The 24726-nt window shown below is 37.2% G+C and overlaps 1 protein-coding gene across 1 annotated transcript in view; it reads right to left on the reverse strand.

Moving 5' to 3' along the window:
* PIK3C3 (phosphatidylinositol 3-kinase catalytic subunit type 3) overlaps positions 1-20693 on the reverse strand; it is a 163950-nt gene extending 143257 nt beyond the window's left edge. Inside the window, exons 1-3 of the mRNA XM_068993631.1 lie at positions 20564-20693; positions 16180-16368; positions 10491-10634 (exon numbers count right to left, since the gene is read on the reverse strand). Of these exons, the coding sequence (XP_068849732.1) occupies positions 10491-10634; positions 16180-16368; positions 20564-20631 (401 nt within the window). The 5' untranslated portion in view covers positions 20632-20693. The remainder of the gene's footprint in view (positions 1-10490; positions 10635-16179; positions 16369-20563) is intronic.
* Between the last annotated feature and the right edge of the window lie 4033 nt (positions 20694-24726).

The raw sequence follows: 24726 nt of genomic DNA on the forward strand, positions 1-24726 counted from the left end.
AAAAGGAAATAAAAGGAATCCAAATTGGAAAAGAAGAAGTAAAACTTTCACTGTTTGCAGATGACATGATCCTCTACAGAGAAAACCCTAAAGACTCCACCAGAAAATTACTAGAGCTAATCAATGAATATAGTAAAGCTGCAGGATATTAAATCAACACACAGAAATCCCTTGCATTCCTATACACTAATAATGAGAAAAAAGAAAGAGAAATTAAGGAAACAATTCCATTCACCATTGCAACGAAAAGAATAAAATACTTAGGAATATATCTACCTAAAGAAACTAAAGACCTATATATAGAAAAGTATAAAACACTGATGAAAGAAATCAAAGAGGACACTAATAGATGGAGAAATGTACCATGTTCATGGATTGGAAGAATCAATATAGTGAAAATGAGTATACTACCCAAAGCAATCTACAGTTTCAATGCAATCCCTATTAAGCTACCAACAGTATTTTTCACAGAGCTAGAACAAATAGTTTCACAATTTGTATGGAAGTACAAAAAACCTCGAATAACCAAAGTTGAGAAAGAAGAATGGAACTGGAGGAAATCAACCTGCCTGACTTCAGGCTCTACTACAAAGCCACAGTCATCAAGACAGTATGGTACTGGCACAAAGACAGAAATATAGATCAATGGAACAATATAGAAAGCCCAGAGATAAATCCACACACCTATGGACACCTTATCTTTGACAAAGGAGGCAAGAATATACAATTGATTAAAGACAATCTCTTTAACAAGTGGTGCTGGGGATACTGGTCAACCACTCGTAAAAGAATGAAACTAGAACACTTTCTAATACCACACAGAAAAATAAATTCAAAATGGATTAAAGATCTAAACGTAAGACCAGAAACTATAAAACTTCTAGAGAAGAACATAGGCAAAACACTCTCCGACATACACCACAACAGGATCCTCTATGACCCACCTCCCAGAATATTGGAAATAAAAGCAAAAATAAACAAATGGGATCTAATTAAACTTAAAAGCTTCTGCACAACAAAGGAAAGTATAAGCAAGGTGAAAAGACAGCCTTCTGAATGGGAGAAATAATAGCAAATGAAGCAACTGACAAACAACTTATCTCAAAAATATACAATCAACTCCTGCAGCTCAATTCCAGAAAAATAAACGACCCAATCAAAAAATGGGCCAAAGAACTAAATAGACATTTCTCCAAAGAAGACATACAGATGGCTAAGAAACACATAAAAAGATGCTCAACATCATTCATTATCAGAGAAATGCAAATCAAAACCACAATGAGGTACCATTTCACACCAGTCAGAATGGCTGCGATCCAAAAGTCTACAAGCAATAAATGCTGGAGAGTGTGTGGAGAAAAGGGAACCCTCTTACACTGTTGGTGGGAATGCAAACTAGTACAGCCACTATGGACAACAGTGTGGAGATTCCTTAAAAAACTGGAAATAGAACTGCCTTATGACCCACCAATCCCACTGCTGGGCATATACTCCGAGGAAACCAGAATTGTAAGAGACACGTGTACCCCAATGTTCATCACAGGACTATTTCTAATAGCCAGGACATGGAAGCAACCTAGATGTCCATCAGCAGATGAATGGATAAGACAGCTATAGTACATATACACAATGGAGTATTACTCAGCCATTAAAAAGAATACATTTGAATCAGTTCTAATGAGGTAGTAGAAACTGGAGCTGATTATACAGAGTGAAGTAAGCCAAAAAGAAAAATACCAATACAGTATACTAACGCATATACATGGAATTTAGAAAGATGGTAATGATAACCCTGTATGTGAGACAGCAAAAGAGACAGAGATGTATAGAACAGTCTTTTGGTCTGTGGGAGAGAGAGAGGGTGGGATGATTTGGAAGAATGGCATTGAAACATGTATAATATCATATATGAAATGAATCGCCAGTCCTGGTTTGATGCAGATACTGAATGCTTGGGGCTGGTGCACTGAGACAACCCAGAGGGATGGTACGGGGAGGGAGGAGGGAGGCCAGGTTCAGGATGGGGAAAACGTGTATACCTGTGGTGGACCCATGTTGATGTATGGCAAAACCAATACAATATTGTAAAGTAATTAACCTCCAATTAAAATAAATAAATTTATATTAAAAAAAGAAAGAAAGAAAGCTGAGTGCCAAAGAATTGATGCTTTTGAACTGTTGAGAGTCCCTTGTACTGCAAGGGGATCCAACCAGTCCATCCTAAAGGAGAACAGTCCTGGGTGTTCACTGGAAGGACTGATGTTGAAGCTGAGACTCCAATCCTTTGGCCACCTGATGGGAAAAAATGACTCATTTGAAAAGACCCTGATCCTGGGAAAGATTGAGGGCAGGAGGAGAAGGGGACAACAGAGGATGAGATGGTTGGATGGCATCACCGACTCAATGGACATGAGTTTGGGTGAACTCCAGGCGTTGGTGATAGACAGGGAGGCCTGGCGTGCTGCAGTTCATGGGGTCACAAAGAGTCGGACACGACTGAGCAACTGAACTGAACTGACTGCAGGGATGCAAGGATTTTTCAATATACGCAAATTAACCAAAGTGATCCACCTCATTAACAAAGTGAAGAATAAAAACCATGTAATCATTTCAACAGATGCAGAAAAAGCTTTTGACAAAATTCAACCCGTTTATGGTAAAAATTTTCCAGAAAGTGAGCAAAGAAGGAACCTACCTCTAAGAAGCAAGACAAGGGTGTCTACTCTCACCACTTTTATTCAACACAGATTTGAAGTCCTAGCCACAATCATCAGAGAAGAATAAGAAATAAAAAAGTAAAACTGTCACTGTTTGCTCCAGACATAATAGTGTAGGTAGAAAATCCTAAAGATGCAATCAGAAAATGACTAGAGCTCATCAATAAATTTAGTAAAGTTGTAGAATACAAAATTAATACACAGAAGTCTCTTGCATTCCTGTACATTAACAATGAAAGATTAGAAAGAGAAATTAAGGAAACAATTCCATTTACCACTGCAACAAAAAAAAATAAAATACCAAGGAATAAATCTACCTAGGAGGCAAAAGACTGTAAGCAGAAAACTGTTAAGAAACTGATAAAAGAAATCAAAGATGACAGAAACAGATAGAGAGATACTATGTTCCTGGATTACAAGACTCAATATTGTGAAAATGACTACAGTACCCCAAGCAATTTACAGATTCAATGCAACCACTATCAAATTACCAATGACATTTGTCACAGATGAGAACAAAAAATTTTACAGCTTATTTGGAAACACAAAGACCCTGAAAAGCAAAACAATCTTCAGAAAGAAAACTGGAGCTGGAGGATCAGTAAAAATAAATAAATAAATATAAATAAATAAATAAATAAATAAATAAAACGTAGACAGTATATTACCCCACTCCATTATCACTGCCTGGAAAATCCCATGGATGGAGGAGCCTGGTAGGCTGCAGTCCATGGGGTAGCAAAGAGTCGGACACAACTGAGCAACTTCCCTTTCACTTTGCACTTTCATGCATTGGAGAAGGAAATGGCAACCCACTCCAGTGTTCTTGCCTGGAGAATCCCAGGGACGGGGGAGCCTGGTGGGCTGCCGTCTATGGGGTCACACAGAGTAAGACATGACTGAAGTGACTTAGCAGCAGCAGACAGTATATTAAAAAGCAGAAACATTATCAAAAAAAAAGAAAAAGAAAGAAAGATGTATGGTACTGGCACAAAACAAGAGATCAATGGAATAGGATAAAAAACCCAGAGATAAACCAGCATACCTATGGTCACCTAATCTATGACAAGGGAGGCAATACCATACAATGGACAAAAGACAGTGTCTTCAGTAAGTGGTGCTGAGAAAATTGGACAGCAGCATGTAAAAGAATGAAGTTAGAACACTACCTAACACCATACACAAAAATAAACTCAAGTAGATTAAAGACCTAAATATAAGCCCACATACTATAAAACTCTTAGAGGGAAACAAGTAGATCATACTTTGACAGAAATCATAGCAAGATCTTTTGGGACTCATCTCCTAGAGTACTGAAAATAAAAACAAAAATAAACAAATGGAACTTAATTAAACTTAAAAGCTTTTACACACAAAGGAAATAAAAAACAAGATGAAAAAACAACCCTCAGAATGGGACAAAATATGTGTAAATGAAGCAACTGACAGATTAACCTCCACAATATACAAACAGCTCATGCTGCTCAATACCAAAAAAAAAAAAAAGAAAAGAAACAGGGACAGAAGACCTAAATAGACATTTCTCATACAGGTAGCCAACAAACACAAGAAAAGATGCTCAAAATCACTAATTACTAGAGAAAAGTAAATTAAAACTACCATGAGGTATCATGTCACACTGGTCAGAATAGCCATCATCAAAAATGTACTCTGGACAGGGTGTGGAGAAAAGAGACCCCTCTTGCACTGTTGGTGGGAATGTGAACTGATATAGCTACTATGGAGAACAAGATGGAGGTTCCTTAAAAAACTAAAAATAGAACTACCAGATGAGCCAGCAGTCCCACTACTGGGCATATACCCAGAGAAAACCATGATTCAAAAAGATATACATACCCCAATGTTCACTGCAGCACTATTTACAACAGTCAGGACATGGAAGCAACCTAAATGTCCATCAACAGAAAAATGGACAAAGAAGATGTGGTACATACATACAGTGGGATATTAGTCATAAAAAGGAACAGAATTGTGTAATCTGCAGAGATGTGGATGGACCCAGAGACTGTCATACAGACTAAAGTAAATCAAAGAGAAAAACAAATATCATATCTCAATGAAGAATCAAGAAAAATGGTAAAGGAGGTCTTATTTGCAAAGCAGAAACAGAGACACATACAAAGAGAACAAATGTATGGATACCAACAGGGAACAGGGATGGGGTGGGATGAACTGGGAGAGTGGCACTGACATATATTCACTACTATGTATAAATTAGATAACTAATGAGAGCCTACTGCATGGAACAGGGAGCCTAACGTGGTGCTCTTTGGGGACCTATATGGGAAAGAAATACAAACAAGAGAGGATATGTGTATATGTATGGCTGATTTACTTTACTATAGAGCAGAAACTGATACAGCAGTGTAAAGCAACTGCAATAAAAATGATTAATTTTTTTTTACATAAGAAAACAAGCTACCAAGAAGACCCAGAGTAGAGGTTGAACAGACTCCTAAAGGAGTTCTGGGTAACTTTTTAAAATCCACTACACAGGTAGTCTTCTGTTAGTGTGTTCTCTCTTAGGTGTTAACAAGGTCTTTCAAACATTATAAAGTCTATTCAAACATACACTCAAAGCTGAAAGGGCAAGTTATCAATTGCAATGGAAAGACTAATAAGACTAAAAGTGTGTGTAGGTGAGCAGGCAAATCCAAAGACTTCTACATTAAATAATTTTCTTAACTAGGTACACATTGGATATATTGATACATTCTTACTATCTTTAAAAACACTGTATTTAACTGTATGTATGATGTGCCTCTGTGTGTGTGTGTTAGTTGTTTAGTCATGTCCAACTCTTTGCAACCCCATGGTCTGTCCATGGAACTTTCTAGGCAATAATGCTGGAGTGGGTTGCCATTTTCTTCTCCAGGGGATCCTCCCAACCCAGGGATTAAACCAGGATCTCCTGAATTGCAGGCAGATTCTTTACTGTCTGAGCTACCAGGGATTAACAGTATAGTGAAAGTCACTCAGTCATGTCCGTCTCTTTTCAACCCCATGGACTATACAGTCCATGGAATTCTCCAGGACAGAATACTGGAGTGGGTAGCCTGTCCCTTCTCCAGCGGATCTTCCCAACCCAGGAATCAAACTGGGGTCTCCTGAACTGCAGGCGGATTCTTTACCTACTGAGCTATCAGGGAGGCCCTATTTAACTGTAAAAGGGTTACATAATTTTTAAACCATTATTATCTTTATATTACCAATGGAAAATTTCTTAGCAGATTTTCCTGAGATAATAAAGAGGATTTTCACTGAATATTATGTAATGTATGTAAGTAATGACGCCATAAGCATTTAAACTGGGAACTGTAAAGGACTGCTACAAGCTCATGAGCAGTATAAGATTAAGGACCAAATGTTTTAAAAGATTCTAAGCCTGGCAATAAACAGGTAAATATCTAGCAACCATATCTGCAAAAGCTTACTTTATAAGCCCAATACAAAATGTATGAAATGGCTGTTAAGAATCAAAACTCTCAATATTTATCTATTATGTTAAAGATCAAAAAAAGGTTATACTATACTATTAAAGAAGTATTTTATAAAGTTTATTTTCTTTCCCTTTCAACTGAGAGAGATTCAACATCCAGCAGATCTTCTTAGTCTCTAAGAAACTGGGTACAGTGAGGTCATAATACCACTTTCAGTGAATATCCTTAAATGTACCTTCAGAAACAGCAGAAGGCTTCCCTTTCTTCTCTCCTTTTCCTTACCCCTCTACTGAATAGTTTAGCTAACTTAACTAAGTAAAAAATCAGTACATTTGGCAGGATGTTAGTTTAACAAAACATTTAGGTGCCTTCGGATGGACCTGGAAAAGAAATTTAAGCATAGAGGACGTGGAGGGTAGGGGTGATGCCAAATGATTCAAATGATCAAGTGAACATATTACTTTAGCACTAATGGCACCTTCGCAGATAGACATAGGAGCCTGGTGGGCCATGGTCCACAGGGTCACAAAGAGTCAGACACGACTGAAGTGACTAAGCAGACACAAAAATTCCAGGTGACAAGTCAGAAGATGCTCAGTGGATTAAGTCCACTTGGGAAATTAAGCCAAACCAAGGCATTTTAAGCCAAATTAAGGCATTTTGTAAGGAGCTTCCCTGGTGGCTCAGACAGTAAAAAATCTGCCTGCAATGTAGGAGACCCAGGTTTGATCCCTGGGTCAGGAAGATCCATGGAGAAGGGACTAGCAACCCAGTATTTCCTGGGTTGCTACATATATACTAAAGTATTCTTGCCTGGAGAATTCCATGGACAGAGGAACCTGGCAGGCTACAGTCCATGGGGTAGCAAAGAGTTGGACACAACTGAGTGACTAACACAACCAAGTAACTAACACACACACACATCAAGGCAGAAGAAAACAGTACAGCAGGATCACCCTCAGACGTCAGCAGAGGCCCCAGCAGCAGCTGCTGCTGATGTTCCAGCTCCCAGGGCCAAGCCACTACAGAAGCAATTGCCTTGACTTCAGAATCCACATTTGCAAAAATCATCTACAAGAGAAACCTATGGTCCTTTGCCAATTCAACTTAATGATCAATCCATTCTTTAGCTACTTAGAAATCTCATAAGCTAGATTTTCAAAATGAGGACAATTAGTTATTCTAGCCATATCCTAACAGATATTTCAATTAATTTACACTATTTTCCAAGAAGTACTAATTCACACTGACTCAGGTATACAAAACAGGTATTAGCAAATAGCAAGTCCATACTAGGACTATTTCAGGAACAAGAGTGGGGTAGGTGCTATATCACAGCTTAAGAAACATTTGAGGAAGTGAATGTCTAAAGCCCCATCTCCCTAAGTCATGAGAACTGTGGTGGCACATGACATGATTTTTAAGGGTACGTGGAAAAAAACTTTGCACAGGCGTCCTCCTGAGGTCATCCAGAAGACTCATGCTACTTTCTCACCAGGAGCGTCAGCAACCCCACACAGAAAACCAGCTGTGACCCAACAGTACAAGCAGATGTCTGCACTCTGCTGAAGCACCTGAAACATCCTGAAGATCATATTCTTCCACAATCCAAAGATACACAGGAAGTCCAATATCCAGCGAGAGAATGCCTGGGCTTGTCTCCACTGCAACCCAATTCCCCTTCAAGGAAAGGCCCCAGGACACACAGAAAAAGGAGTCATTTTTATTTCATAGAGCTTCTCAGATTTCCTTCTTTCTGAGGTGAAGCATCAGCCTAGAGGGAATAGTAGGTGATCTAATATGAGTTATTACAAACACACATATACACAATGATTTCTGATTTCATGTACTTCGTTGGTCTGAGTTTATTTGGCCGTAGGCAGGTTACTCCACTGTACTTCTATGGAAATTTCTATTGTCTCACACCTACAGTCTAGTCAGACTGTCTCCTGAAACGGTATCCTAAGGTCAATGAAAATGCATGAGTGTTAAAAAAGACGTTTCCATGAGGGAAACTCCCACTGATATTTCAGAAAGTAAACCACTTATGAAGAAGCCAGGAGGAAAAACCAAGAGGTCTATCTGGCTGTTTCTTAAGAACATTTAACCAGTGAAACTACAGTAAGAGTGATAAATCTTTTTTTCTGTATGCCAAACAAATTTCACCCTCATAGAGACAAAAAGAAACAAACACTTTGGGAAAGGAACAATACTGATTTTGTAATATATCCATTCTACTATAACATGTCATTTTTATCAAAAACTATGTTTAAAACTGGAGGCCACAATGTATCATGCTATGTCTAAAGTATTGTTTCTGCATGTATTTCAATAATAAATAATTCTTTAATAGGTACATTAAACTAAGACACCTACACATTACTAAGGAATCAAGCTATTCTAAACGGAATTACATCTAAATTTTATTCCTAAGATGAAGTTTTTCTGAGACACCTTATTTCCGAATAGAGAAATTCAGTATTATAAGATTATCAATTTTTCCCTGTAATTCACATATTAATTGAATCAGTTTCCCAACAAAATAACAGTGAGTTTTCCTTTCAAAACTGAGGAAATATTAAAATGTATCAATACAGAGAATATTCAGAGAAATTCTGAAGTGACTACTACTGAAGATTATCCCTCTCCAACATTAAAACATTTTATAATTAATAGTATTCAAAACTAATAAGAATAGTTCAGAAATAATGACAGTTAATATTTACTTAGACCTTCTTAAGCGTATTACTGTCTTTAGCAATTTATCATCATAAACTATTCTGTGAGGTAAATATTATTATGATTTCATTTTACAGAAAAGGAAACTAAGGCATAAAGAGATTAAATAACTTGCCCAAGGGTACACAAATAATAAGCAAAATTATATATAGTGTTAAGGTGGCATTGTTTTTTAGTTGCAAAGTCATGTCCAACTCTTTTGCGACCCCATGGACTGCAGCCCACGAGACTCCTCTGTCCATGGGATTTCCCATGCAAGAATACTGGAGTGGGCTGCCATTTCCTTCTCCAGGGGATGTTCTGACTCAGGGATCGAACCCAAGTCCCCTGCATTGGTAGGCGGATTCTTTCCCACTGAGCTACCAGAGAATCCATTAAGCAAAAGAGCCAGGTTTTGAACTACTCAGACAATCTAGTTCTACAGCCTGCCTTCCTAACCACCATTAGCTTATAAAAAGCTGCTAAATTCAGTATCATAATTTAAGATTCATGAATTGCAACTGAATAAGCAATAAACAAGTATGTGACAATTCAAAAGAAAATGTCAAGTAGGAAAAACAATATTTGCAACATGTAACACACAAAGGGCTAATTTCATTAATCTAAAAAGACCTCATACACATTAAGAAGAAAAATGATGACTCAAAAAAGGCAAAGAATTTTATGGAGTGTGAATTATACCTCAATTTTTAAAAATGGGCAAAAGATATGAAAAAGCAATTCACAGAAACATAAACACAAAGAGTAAATGAAAACACCATAATATGATCACCTTTGCTCATATTTTACGATGTAAAAATGGGCAAAAATTAAGAAGTTTGATAATATCTAGATTATAATCTCTATTATTTCATACCAAAAGGGACTAGAACTTCTTTCAGACTCCAGGTCTGGGGTAGAAAATTGCCCAATGAGCCTGGAATAGTTTGACTACCAGAAAGTAAAGAAACTACCAATAACTGCTGGTGAAGATAGCATCAATTTGAAGGGGCTCCTACTGACCAAAAATGGGAATTTTTTTGAGAATTATAAAGAATATAAAAGAGCAATGGGTTGAAACACTTCAAAACTATGTAAAAGTCATGATAAAACTTAAGAATAAAACTAAAAAAAAATAATAATAATCATCACCTTTGCAGGTTAACAAAGTACTAATTCATAGAAAGAACAGAATGTCAACAACTTTCTTAAGATGAAGAGTCATCTCTCTGTTCAGGAGAAAAGGTATAGAGAAATAACACCCTTCAGGACTAGCATGTTTTGGGTTTTGTTCTGGCTTTTTTTCCCCCATAATAAACCTTTATCAATATTATCTGTAAATTTTTAATACCAAATTTAACTTGTCTATCTTAATCATTACCATTATAGCAAAATAGTACATTAGTGCTTTTTAATCCCGTTAATTGTTCTCTTTCTCATTATTATGACAAAGTAGAAAAATCCTATAACAAAGCAGTTACAGTATATGCCAGATTGTCTTTTTGTTTTCCCCCCTAAAAATAAAGTTCCAGCTTCCAATGACTATTTCCTACCAAAAATCACAGCATTCCCATTAGGAGAAGAAAATGCTTACCCATATTTTCCAAACAGTGAAACTGTTGTCCCTCCCACAGGCACTGCTTTTCCTGGTCCATACACATCCCATATTGTCAGGGCCACTTGGGCATTCCTGGGCAGGTCAGGGTATTTCACAGGCAGTTTTAGCCATTCATTCCAGCTATGAAAATAAGGTAAACAAAAACATAAAGCTAAGGACAGAAAATCAACATAGACATATGTGTATAACTTTCTTCTAAATTAACAAACCATACAAGAAATTTGATTCAGAGAAAATGTACCAAAGATTAGTTACTAGTACAAAAATTAACTTGGCACTTATCTTAATTTTGCTCTAGGCAAGTTCAACTTTAAATACAAAAAATCTGTTATTTTAACTTCACTTCACTTTATTGGACTTTGCAGATTCTGAATATTTTACAAGTTGAGGTTTATGACAACCCTGCATCTAGCAAGTCATGGGTACCATTTTTCCAACAACAACATTTGCTCATTCTGTGTTTCCGTGTCATATTTTGGTTAATTTTTGCAATATTTCAAACTTTTTCATTATTAATGTTTTTATGGTGATCTGTTGTGATCTTTAATGTTACTACTATGACTCACCGAAGGCTCAGATCACAGGAAGTTTTTAGCAATTAAGCTATTTTTAATTAAGGCACATATATTATGTTTTTAGACACAATGTTATTGCATACCAAAAAGACTAATAGGATAATATAAAGGTAATTCTTATATGCACTGAAAAACCAAAAAAAAGTACTACAATATTTGTTTTATGGTGGTGAACTAAACTCAAAACTGTAGTATTTTCAAGGTATGCCTACAGAACACGTGAAAAAAATTTCTGAAAGACAAAATTCATGAAAAATAATGCTGCTAAGTCCTTTAATCAAGAAATTCAGACATCAAAAATTTGCTATATAGCACTGAGTGCTATAATCAATATCTCATAATAAACTGTAATGGAAAAGAATACAAAATGATACAGATATATACATATGTATATGTATGATAGAATCACTTTGCTGAATATCAGTTCAGTTCAGTGAATATCAATCATACTTCAATTTTTTTAAAAAGCAGGAACAGACAATATGACTAAGATACAAGGCTACAATAACAGTTCCCTGGTGACTCAGTGGTAAAGAATCCACCCCTAAGCAGGAGACATGGGTTTGATCCCTAGGTCAGGCAGATCTCCTGGAGAAGGAAATGGTAATCCATTCCAATATTCTTGCCTGGGGAATACCACAGACAGAGGAGGCTGCCAGCTACAGTCCACTGGGTTGCAAAGAATTGGACATAACTTAGTGACAAAAACAACAACAACAAATAAAAACCTGGGAAAACACTTAAACCTGTTAAAACCAAGCTTGTTTTCAACCAAACTATGATTTTTTGTAAATGTAAGTATCCTCCAGAACAGCTTTTTATCAAGAAAAGAAAGGAATTAGAATTATTCATGTTATACTCAAAACATGCTATATACGGTCCTATTAATATATAGCAGGATCTCAATAAAGAAGAAAAAACCACCAAAAATTCAAAGAGGTCAAAGGAGACCATCCAGTAACTTTGTAACATGAAGAAGTTACTAGACTGCTCTGGACAAACATATGACAATTTTTTAGGTGAGATTTTTGTTTCACTCAAGTTATTTATTAATATTAATAATGTTTAACTATTGTTTTTTAATGCTTTCAAAGCATATTTGTACATATGCTTTCACTAAGGAATGTTTGCTCTTACTAACAGTAATGTCAGTACCACTCTCCCATTTTTTTTTCATTCTTTATTCACCTCTGCAAATTTTCTCCTGCATTCAAACTTAATACTTGATTTATCTGATCATTTCCACTACCTTAAACAACAGATGGCTTTTAAAATCCCCAAAGAAAACCATGCAAACACACAAAGTAATATCCAGCAGACACAGAATTGATTCTCCTGTTTACTCAAAATTATTCTGCTTGCTCAAAATTATTCTCAAAGGGCATATTGGAATTTAGGTCAGATAAACCCACACAGAGTCGGACACAACTGAGGTGACTTAGCAAACCCACATCAGTAAGAATCTAAACAGAATTTTCATAAATTTAAAGAACAAAACACTTACATCCACTATATTATAGGAAAATTAGAGATGGCTATTAATTTAAAGGAAACGCTAAACAACCTGAAATCTTTTTCTTCTACGAAGTTCTTAAAAAAATAAAACACAGGCTTTAAAAAGCCTTTCTTCACTACAGATAAGCTTAGAAAACTAAATGAATTTATTTGTTTACTATTCACATGATGGGCCAGACTGAAAACGTAAATTATAAGCAGGGTTACCTTATGCCAATAAACAAACCACAGAGATTAGCTAACACAGGCTAAGTTAAAAAGAAAAGTGAGCGACACTATCCAAAAATGAGCTGTGAAAATATTCACCTCTATATTCTGTCCTTTGACTAGGAGAAAATAGATAAAGTTGCTCAGTAAAGTCCAACTCCTTGCAACCCCATGGGCTTATATACAGTCCATGGAATTCTCCAGGCCAGAATACTGGAGTGGGTAGCCTTTCCCTTCTCCAGGGGATCTTTCCTACCCAGGGATCGAACCCAGGTCTCCCACATGGCAAGCAGATTCATTACCAGCTGAGCCACAAGAGAAGCCCAGGAAACACCTAAGAGCAAGTAATCATTTGCTTCAAACTTCATTTGCCTCAAACCTTTATCCATCCAACTCCAGGTCCTCACTCCTCTTCAGATTAAAGCAAAAACACTTTAACCCGTTTTACATAATGGGCTTCTGCAGAAGATTCTTTTGAAGAATGAATCTACAGCTAAAAAATAGTTTGAAAACTGCTCAAGATACTCTAGAAATTATGGAAAGATGTGGTGAGACATTAAGGAGCTGTGTATTCAAAATTTTGTTCTCTCCCTTCCCAGGGATCATCCCTTTCTCCTGCCCCAGCTCTGGTTGTGATGGTTTAGTCGATAACTCAGGTCCGACTCTTGAGACTCCATGAACTGTAGCCTGCCAGGCTCCTCTGTCCATGGAATCTTCTAGTCAAGAATACTGGAGTGGGTTGCCATTTCCTTCTCCAGGGGATCTTCCCGACCCAGGGATCAAACTCAGGTCTTATACACTGCAGGCAGATCCTTTCTCATCTGAGCCACCGGGGGGAAGCCCCAACTCTAATTAGACCTAAATTCATTTGGCAACTTGCAAATGTTCCCAGATTCAAAGCGCTATTTTGGATGATCTAATTTCCTACCATTAACCCCACTCCCATACATCACTGTACTAATTCTCTAGTCTGATTAATACATTCCAAAATCCTAACTTTCTAACTTTAAAATTGTAGGTCTATGTATAAAACCATTTCAAACCTTCCACATGACAAAACAGAATATAAATTTTTAAAAAAGTATAAACCACTGGCAATGCAAAATAATATTCATATATTTCATATATATGTAATATAAACATTTGCAGCATTTCATGCCTAAAATTGATGATTTTACCTTAAGTGTAAAGGAAGTACAGGTTCCCTCACTATGGGCTCTTTTATTACAGGACAAGACAGAACAGAATACAACAGAAGGAGACTCAATTTTGAATGAATTCTTCATTATTTGAACTCGTACGACTCACTATTAGAAACTCTGAAATCAGATTTACACAACTTAGAATTTCATTCTACCCAAAAATACTTTCTCAACTAAGGAAATGCAAAAATTAAGATAGCAAGAGATTCTTTCATAGTATAATTTATTTTCCCCACAGAATACATATTTTTTTTTTTAAGTAACTGCTTATAGAAAACAATGGCTGTAAAGTTTGCCTTTATTTATTTTAAAAGTATAGTTTTTGTACTGTTGAATTGGTAAAAAAATTCAACTGTTAAATACTAAAGAGCAGGATGCACAAAATCTTCCAGTGTTTCTCCTAAGCCCAAAGTGTATGTATATTTAAAATAAAACAAAAGCCTCATTACCCAACATGAGGTATTTTCTCAATCTATTTTCTTCACAACTGTTTTAAACCTTTTAATAATAATAATGATAATAAAAGCCATTCCAGGTATTTTAGGGTACTTTCTTAGCTTCACAATTTAAAAAATATAAATTAAAAATCTCCGATCTCCATTTGAGAGAGCAGATATGAAACTTTTTAAATCCCTGAAAATACATAAACAATGCACAGAGGAGCTGGTAAATGGAAGGAAGAGGAGAAAAATGCTAACTTCCTTATAACTGGGAATTTGCTTTTGCTCTATTTTATTGCCGAGGCATGGTACAGACCATCATACAATTTTCCTCAAAAAAGTGGAATTCACCATAAATGTTGACTTTATAGACCTAAACCTAAATTTCTGGTTCTAAGTCTTTTGGGGGTCACAAGCCACCTCAAAAAGTCTAATAAAAGCTTTCAGCTGTCCCTGTAAAAACACATGAGACACAAAACATTCTGCATAGAATTTCAAGGTCTTGTAGATTTCATGATTCCAGTTTAAGAACCTCTGATACAACCTCTGATACAATTTAGGAGTTTGGATGGATTGTTTTAGGTGCAATAATGGTACTGTAGACATACAGAAATACTTAAGATTATACAATATTGGAATTTGCTTCAAAATAACAGTGAAATAAAAACAGTGACCTTCAGGTAGTAATTAATGAAGCTAGGAGACAGGGAGCTGGAAGTTCATTACATTATTCTCTACTTCTACGGGCTTGAAATTTTCTAGAATAACAAGTACAAGTGCATTAACATATTTGCGCGCGTGTGTGTGTGTGTGCAGCCACAAAAAAGACTACCAAAAATAAAATTTAAAAAACCCACATAATTAAAATAGTTGGTTTCCATGCAGACAGATCATCAGAGCTTAGGTTTCTGAACTCTCTAGAAAACTTTTCTCAGTCTGCTGGGCCACACTTGGTTAAAAAAAAGAAGTGGGGAGAGGGCTGCACCCTCAACAGCACAGCTTGAGAGTCCATGTGGCCATCCCGTGTCCTCCATGAATACTAAAGGTATAAACTCCTTCCTAGAGAGGCACACAACCTGCTTATCCTGTACCAAGCCTACCAAGGTACTGAATAATACTCATGGATCAAACATTAAAACTACACCATTCACTCTATCAAAAAAGAAGTGTCAAAAGATTTTATTAAGGACCTACAAGAAAAACAGGAACTTCATATTCACTATATTTACCTTGAATACCAACAATGGTCTGCTAATATACCATGATTAATAAACCAAAAACTTTTAAAAATAGTTATTTAAGACAAACATCTGATCCAGATGATAATACATCTCTCTCTCTCTAAAGATCTGAATTTCAAGTATCAGTTGAAACATCTGACTATCCAGTAGTATTTCTGTGTTCAAGGGCAGAGAATGGGAACAAATGTAGAGATGTGTTTTTGGCTTGGGTCATTCTGTGAATCAGTCTTATCAGTTCTTATTCATATAAAAATATTTCAATGTACTCAATACAAACATAAATTCACTTCCACCTCAATTAGTTATAATACTGCTATGTATAACAACTTTATCTGAGTAGGTTCCTACTTGATCTACAGTTATAAGTACTAACTAATTTTAATTCCTTTGTTATCCCTTCCAAATAATACTTTCAGTATCTATTAAAAAAAAAAAAAAAATTGGAGATTAGTTAGGGACCCACCGTATGCAAGAAAACAACTTACTTCCATCTTGTACTAAACGCCTTGTAGGAGGTTCTTACTGGTAAAGCCAAAGGCTTTCCTTCTGCAAAAACTTGGCAAGTAACATAGAGGTCTGAACATGTTTCTTGATACAGTCCTGAAAACTTCAACATTGGGTCTTCTAGAATGGCTTTGTAACTCTTTTGTTCTCTCTTCCCTTCCAAACTTCCTCTGAAAGCATAAAATAACATTTAGACACATTTTTTAAAAACAAATCTAACAAATACTAAGAAGACTTTATGGTTATGTTGTAGTAAACTTATGCTTCCTCAACTTTTTCCTATAGATGAAACTAAAGTCTAGAGGTCTCTTAAAATCCTAGGATACCAAAGATCATTTCTATTTTCATTAGCATACTTCTCTACTTCAGGCTTCTTAATTTTAAACCCTGTCATCAACTGCTGGATCTATCTTTGAGATGTCACCAGTTCTCCAAGCATTTTTTTTTTTTTTCAATTTCAAGTTGACACTTAGCCAAAGCCTTTGACTGTGTAGATCACAATAAACTGTGGAAAATTCTCAGAGATGGGAATACCAGACCACCTGATCTGCCTCTTGAGAAACCTATATCCAGGTCAGGAAGCAAGAGTTAGAACTGGACATGGAACAACAGACTGGTTCCAAATAGGAAAAGGAGTACGTCAAGGCTGTATATTGTCACCCTGCTTATTTAACTTCTATGCAGAGTACATCATGAGAAACGCTGGGCTGGAAGAAGCACAAGCTGGAATCAAGTTTGCTGGGAGAAATGTCAATAAGCTCAGACATGCAGATGACACCACCCTTAAGGCAGAAAGTGAAGAGGAACTAAAAAGCCTCCAGATGAAAGAGAAAGTGGAGAGTGAAAAACTGGATTTAAAGCTCAACATTCAGAAAATGAAGATCATGGCATCTGGTACCATCACTTCATAGGAAATAGATGGAGAAACAGTGGAAACAGTGTCAGACTTTATTTTTGCGGGGCTCCAAAATCACTGCAGATGGTGATCACAGCCATGAAATTAAAAGATGCTTACTCCTTGGAAGGAAAGTTATGATCAACTTAGGTAGCATACTGAAAAGCAGAGACATTACTTTGCCAACAAAGGTCTGTCTAGTCAAGGCTATGGTTTTTCCAGTGGTCATGTATGGATGTGAGAGTTGGACTGTGAAGAAGGCAGAGTGCCAAAGAATTGATGCTTTTGAACTGTGGTGTTGGAGAAGACTCTTGAGAGTCCCTTGGACTGCAAGGAGATCCAATCAGTCCATTCTGAAGGAAATCACCCCTGGGATTTCTTTGGAGGGAATGATGCTAAAGCTCAAACTCCAGTACTTTGGCCACCTCATGCAAAGAATTGACTCATTGGAAAAGACTCTGATGCTGGGAGGGATTGGGGGCAGGAGGAGAAGGGGACGACAGAGGATGAGATGGCTGGATGGCATCACTGACTTGATGGATGTGAGTCTGAGTGAACTCCGGGAGTTGGTGATGGACAGGGAGGCCTGGCATGCTGCGATTCATGGGGTCACAAGGAGTTGGATACGACTGAGCAACTGAACTAACTGACTGACCACTTATTCCCATATTCTTTCAACAACATTTATTGTACTCAGCATAAAGGCCCAGCAATGAAAGACAAGATAAATAATACAGTGTTATAAGAAAATATTAAGTCCTTGCTCTGGGGAGAATACTTACTGTTAACTGCATACTTTTTTATACTTTCAATTTATTTTTTACTATGTAGATGTACTATCTAGTCCATTTTTTAAATTAAGAAATATGGTGTTTTAAGTCATAAAAAAATATGCATAAGATTATAAAAGAGATAGGAACATTGCTTGGAAATTAAGATTACATCATATACTGAGCCAGGCATTTTATAGAGACTTTCCTACTTACTTCCCACCATCTTACCATTTTATAAATCATGAAGCAGAGACTCAGAGATAGAATTTATTATTGAGGATCACAAAACAAATAACAGAGCAGACAATAAAAAACAGAACAGAGGATGCCAAAGCCAGTATTTTTCTGATTACAGAAAAATACATCAAAACGTCTCAGGAACACCTTGGAGGCAGGGGCTCATAACCCAGATAGATGCCTGAAATGAGCCTAAACAATACACAGGAGATGAAGAGCTACAGGCAGGATGTCATCCCAGAATTAAAGTACACCATATAAAGGCAAAAAGGTAAGACTGTGTGTCTGGGGAACTACAAGTTGGTACAGCTAAAGCATAAAGCTCATGTGGAGAAGAAGCTAGAGATGAGAATCAAGGGGAGGCGGACAATGAAGCTAAAAAGTAGCCACCACATTCAGCTCAGTGCCTGTAACAAAATGAACATTCAAAAATCTGTTAATTGAACAATTTGAAGTGAGAGTACTATGATCACATTTGTGTTTATGATACTTTGGCAGGAGTGAAAGAATGTAATGGAGAGATGGGGATGAAAGCAAGGTCAGTTGGAAGACTTTCTATCAAAATTAAAAGGAAAAGGATACATTAAGACTAGGGTAGTGAGCTTTCCAGAGGACATGGATCAAAGATACTGAGAAGGTAGATTCACGGCAACTTGTGAATGATGAAACAGAGGTGAGAGATGGGTGTCTGTATGACTCCTTATGATTCATTTTCTGTCTTAACCAATTCAGTGAATAATGCTAACAGTCACCAAAATAGAGTGAGAGAAGATTAACATTAAAAGGGCAGGCTAATGTGCTCCATTTTGGACAAGTTACTTCTAAAGTGCAAATTATTAAAATGATAGAAAGAGATGAAAAGACCTGGGAAAAACAGAATTTTAAAATTTACTATTCTTTGATTTTATGATCCTAAATTGATACTTCCTCCCCTCCCCAAAATCAGTCTCAGAAAATAAAACGTGTTTAGGATGAAATTTTCCTCAAAATACTCAATGCATCTGTTAATAAGGGACCAGTTTTCCTTAAATTTTTTTCATTTTTCCTTTTAATGTCTAAAAGTTTCAAACAAATAAAAAATGCATTCATACACCCAAGAAACACTGAGAGGAATGGGACTGAAGGAAAGTCCTTTACCAGATGATGGCAACACAGGTCCTATATAAGCATCTATCTGTAAAAACTACTTTAAATACTTTAAATAGGTGTGTCAAGCATTACAAAGGTGCAGTTTGGTTGTTGATATATTATTCTTACTGTCACCACAAAATCAAAAGTAAAGGACTTATCAGAGTCTGAAGTAAGTAACTTTCAGAAACAATCATTCAAGGGAGCATCTAACGACTGAGAAAACATAAGCGTGCAGCCCTTTGCCCAAGGTACATTTGTTGAATACTGACTAAAATATGGTGAATGATGTTAGATTAATAATGTGATAATTTATGATCGTTTTCACATTTGAAAATGTATCTGCTGCTAAGTCACTTCAGTCGTGTCCGACTCTGTGCGACCCCAGACGGCAGCCCACCAGGCTCCCCTGTCCCTGGGATTCTCCAGGCAAGAACACTGGAGTGGGTTGCCATTTCCTTCTCCAATGCATGAAAGTGAAAAGTGAAAGTGAAGTTGCTCAGTCGTGTCCAACTCCTAGGGACCCCATGGACTGCAGCCCACCAGGCCCCTCGTCCATGGGATTTTCCAGGCAAGAGTACTGAAGTGGGTTGCCATTGCCTTCTCCAGAAAATGTATCTAAGAGACTGCTAATGGACATAATTTCCAACTTGGTCCTAGCTGTTCCCCATCTCGGTTCCATTAGTGTCGTCTCAAGACGTCATGTCCTGGACTTCAACTGTGATGCCTCAAGACTTTCCTGCAAAGATCTCTTCTCATATATTCTGGTCCCTTTACAACCGGAACCTTCCTCACTTTTGACTGACTTCCAGCTTCAGTAGCTGAACAAAAATAACTGACTGTTCCTCACATTCAATCTAAGCCTCTCTCACCTCTCATGTTTTTAGTACTATATCCAATTCTCAGCTACTTTATCTGCCTCTCCGTAATTTCTTCAGTCTCCATTCCACCTTCCAGTCCCGTTTTAAAGTAATATCTTCCAGTTATAACGGCAGGACGACGATTTAACCAAGACTTGATTTCTCTGTAATATGAGACAGTAATAATCCCACAAACGGTTGCTGTGAATAGCAAAACGCTTTCTAGAAAACAAACCCTGCGGAATTTACAGACTTACTCCTACCGCTGTCTTTCGCACGAGATCGCGCCCTCGGCCTTCCCGCACGGCCCCTCTCCGACATCCAGTCCACCTCCGCTGGCCCGGCTGCAACCCTCCCGGCCGTGGTCAGGCCGACCCTCTAGCTAAGAACCATCTTCTCTCCCCAACCCGCAGGCCCCTGCCGCCCCGCCTCAGCCTCGGCAATCCCCGTCCCCGTCCCCGGAATCTCTCACATTTTAAGCTGCACGTTGATGTCCAGGTCACAGCTGTAGACATAGTGAAACTTCTCCGCTTCCCCCATGGGACCACCAAGTAACAGGTACACCTAAGGCCGAGAGCAGGGCGCTGGGCCGAAGCTGGGGTTGAACTCGCAGAACGGCACCACACAGGCGCTTCCGCTTCCGCCTCTAGGACCTGGCGCCGCCAATCCCTGACCGGAGCGCGACCGGAACTCCCCGCCCCGCCCAAGCGTTCTCCTGTGCGCATGTGCAAAGACACTCGCCATCTTGCTTGAGTGCAGAGGATTCCGGAAACGCAGTGTACTTGGTTACATTCCAGACTTCCTGTATTCCCGCGGTTTTGTTTTCGATTTTTTGTTTTAAGAAAGTAAGAAACTGTTTCGTGATTCCGATCTATTCTGAAGTCAGACCAAAAGGAAATTCAATTCAAAAAGAAGTGTAACAACTTTCACTGCCTGGAGGGCAACCAAAGTGTAAATTTCAGTGGCCGTTCCAAAACCTGTAGTTTAATCACGTATTTGCTCTCTCAAGCAAAGATTTCCTTTTTGTGTTCTAAAAAGTGGAGAAAGGACTAAGCAAAGATGAAGGAAATCTGGCTTTCAGTTTTGGTCTTACAAATAATATATGCTACTTTGATTAGAATGCTTGTATGCTTGTTTACCGCAGGGTGTACTCAGACCAAATGTAAGCTTGAAGACTTATGGAACCTAGAAACATCCAGTAACAAGTCTAGGACTCAGAATTCTGAACTCTAAACTCCTACAATGTTTATTTTTAGTATATAAAACTGTGATTTTTAGTATATAAAACTGTAATGGAACTGTAATCACTTCCAACTAGAACCAAAGCTCTTGACAAGAGCAATGTGTCCCTAGGTGCCTAACGGACTTCTCTGGTTGGTCAGATGGTAAAGAATCCGACTGCGATGCAGGAGACCCAGTTGGATCCCTGGGTTGAGAAGATCCCCTGGAGAAGGAAATGGCAACTCACTCCAGTATTCTTGCCTGGGAAATTCCATGGACAGAGGACCCTGGTAGGCTACAGTCCACGGGGTCTGCAAGAGTCAGAAATGACTGAGTAAGCACTTGATGCCTACCTAATATATTGTTGAGTGTAATAATTGCTATTCATTATTGTTAGTGATGAGCTTCCCTGGTGGCTCAGATGGTAAAGCGTCTGCCTGCAATATGGGTGACCCGGGTTCCATCCCTGGGTTGGGAATATCTCCTGGAGAAGGAAATGGCAACCCACTCCAGTATTCCTGCCTGGAGAATCCCAGGGACTGGGGAGCCTGGTAGGCTACAGTCCATGGGATCGCAAAGAGTCGTACATGACTGAGTGACTTCACTTCTTCATTGTTAGTGATATTGAATAAAAATCTCTACATGTTTATTTTTAGGTGTTATATTGTAAAAGAGACAATGCTAGAGTATGTATAATTTATTATAATTCAGGGGAGAAGAAAAAGTTTTCAAGGAAAGATTGAAAGGCTTGTAGCCATTTAACTTGGAAAGCCAAAAAATGACTAATGTATAATGTTTTGTCAAAAGTAAGTTTTTAAAAACATTTGTGGAAGCAACAGTAGGGAAAAACATAAATTAGTCTCTTATAAGGTATAGTTACAACGAAAAGCAGACTTGACTTGTTCCTAAGTATTAACATAACTACTACCAATGGTTGGAACTGACAGGAAATGTAATTTTAAGAAGTAATGAAACTTGAACTTTCTAATCAACAGAGCTCCCAATGGTAAAACAAACAGTTACAAGTCCCCTGTCTATGGGCTAATTTCAGTGGTGGATGTCAGGTGTAAGATGAAATAGATTGTTCAAACTTGAATTAAAATATTGACAATTTGTAAAGAACTAAATTTTCTGCGGACTTAAGTTGTTTTTTTACAATGTTATTTAATGTATAAACCTGTATAAACTTCATATATACAGAAATATATTTCTTATAAAATTTTAAAAACCAAGTTTACAAGTTAGATATAAAAACTTTAAATTAACAACGTTAATGCAGTGCATAGCTTTTTTGCTGAAACCCTATTGCCTACAGAATGAAAATGGAATTGACTACTCTTACAGAACTGGTTCTTTGAAATTCAAGACCCCTATATTAAAAAGCAGAGACATTACTTTGCCAACAAAGGTCTGTCTAGTCAAGGCTATGGTTCTTCCAATAGTCACATATGGATGGGAGAGTTGGACTATAAAGAAAACTGAATACCGAAGAATTGATGCTTTTGAACTGTGGTGTTGAAGAAGACTCTTGAGAGTCCCTTGGACTGCAAGGAGATCCAACCAGTCCATCCTAAAGGAAATCAGTCCTGAATATTCACTGGAAGGACTGATGCTGAAGTTGAAACTCCAATCCTTTGGCCACCTGATGTGAAGAACTGACTCATTTGAAAAGACCCTGAATCTGGGAAAGATTGAGGAGGAGAAGGGGACAACACAGGATGAGATGGTTGGATAGCATCACGGATTCAATGGGCATGAGTTTGAGTAAACTCTGGGAGTTGGTGGTGAACAAGGAGGGCTGATATGCTGCAGTCCAGAGGGTCACAAAGAGCTGGACACTACTGAGCGACCGAAATGAACTGAACAGAACTGATACTGCCCTTATATGGAAATTCCATTTTCTTGCCTCCTTTTCTATTCGAATAACTATAAACTCTATTAGTCTAAGTACCATGAGGGTATTTGGCCGTTATTTGACCCCAAAAGTACTTTTTTTGTTGGTCTTAAGTCTATCTGTTCTTTTCTCATTAGCTCATAACAGTTAAAGTTCCAATACAGTTACATACACACCACAGATAAAGGCATAAAAATGAAATATCAATACTTAGTTCTAAGACATTCATTCATAGGGTCCTGGATAGACTTTGTTAATATTTTAAAGGTAATAATTAAGAAAAAATGTTTAAAAAAACATTTAAAATGTATTATGTGGGAATCTTAGAAGACTGTACTGTAATTGTCAAAGACGATAATGCAACAAGGAAAACTAATATGCAAGTGAAGAGGATAATGGTAGGTCACAGAAGCATTGGAAAAGTCACAGAAATCAAAACTGGCAATGTCTTTCCTGGACCCACCATAGATCAAGAAGATGTGGTTAGTAGATGTGAGTGTCAGACTCCAGTTAGCAAGACCATGGGAAATGAAAGCCTTGGGTATCTTTTTCTAAAAGGAAAGAAGTGATGTCTTCTTTCCCATGTGGTCTTTTACGATTCATAAATATAAGACACTTGAAGTTATAGAACATATTTCTTTCATTGCAAAATTCTCAGTTTTACAGACTACTGTGTGTCTGTAGGAAAATAACTTTTTGCATAAATGTTTTCTTTATGTGATAGGCTACTTCATTGAATATTTGGTCTCATATCCAATTTTAATCTAATTACTCATCTTTGTAGTTGCAGTTTTTATTTTGTTTCCTTTGCCATATTTTTTTCAATTTCATGTTTATTCAAAATACAAAGTTTAATGTTGGTTGAGAAATTTGTTGGTAATAATCTGTTCCCTCAAATTGCCCAGGACTTATGTAATGATTATCAGGTTTATAATTGTCAGTTTCTGTCACCCAGTTCATTCTCTTTAGCTTGTAATAAAAAAATTTACTCATAGCTTAAAATATTTATCATCTATTATTAGCCTTCCATCAAGATAAAATAACTGTGATATTGTGAGATTAAAATAATATCAAAACAGCTTTTTCTCCAATTAAAAATTGCCTTCACAAGTTTTCTAGTAACTCTAGGGATTTTAGAACCTAATTGCATGATAGAACAGACATTATCAGGAAACCTGAAAAAATCCTACATCATTAGCCAAGACTTATAGCCATTTGTCAAGTGACAGTGTTGAAAAGGGTGAACTTGTGACTGTCTCCTAGTGATCTTGGCATAGGAACCTACAAAGTTTGGGTGGTTCCATTGAAAAAAGTAATTTCTATTAGCTACAAAATAGAACAGATAAAAAGAATGCATTTTCTGAAAATTATTAAAAGTATACTCTCTGTGTGTGCTCCTCCTACTCTGTAATTAAAGAAGCTCCTTTAAGTGTCATGAGAAAAAAAAATCTGATAGTTGAATAATATTATTGTCAAAAATCACAGTTGTAAAAGAAGAATGGGGTCATATTTCCCCCAGA

This window comes from Capricornis sumatraensis, chromosome 21 (genome assembly GCF_032405125.1).
Source record: "Capricornis sumatraensis isolate serow.1 chromosome 21, serow.2, whole genome shotgun sequence".
Classification (NCBI taxonomy): Eukaryota; Metazoa; Chordata; class Mammalia; order Artiodactyla; family Bovidae; genus Capricornis; species Capricornis sumatraensis.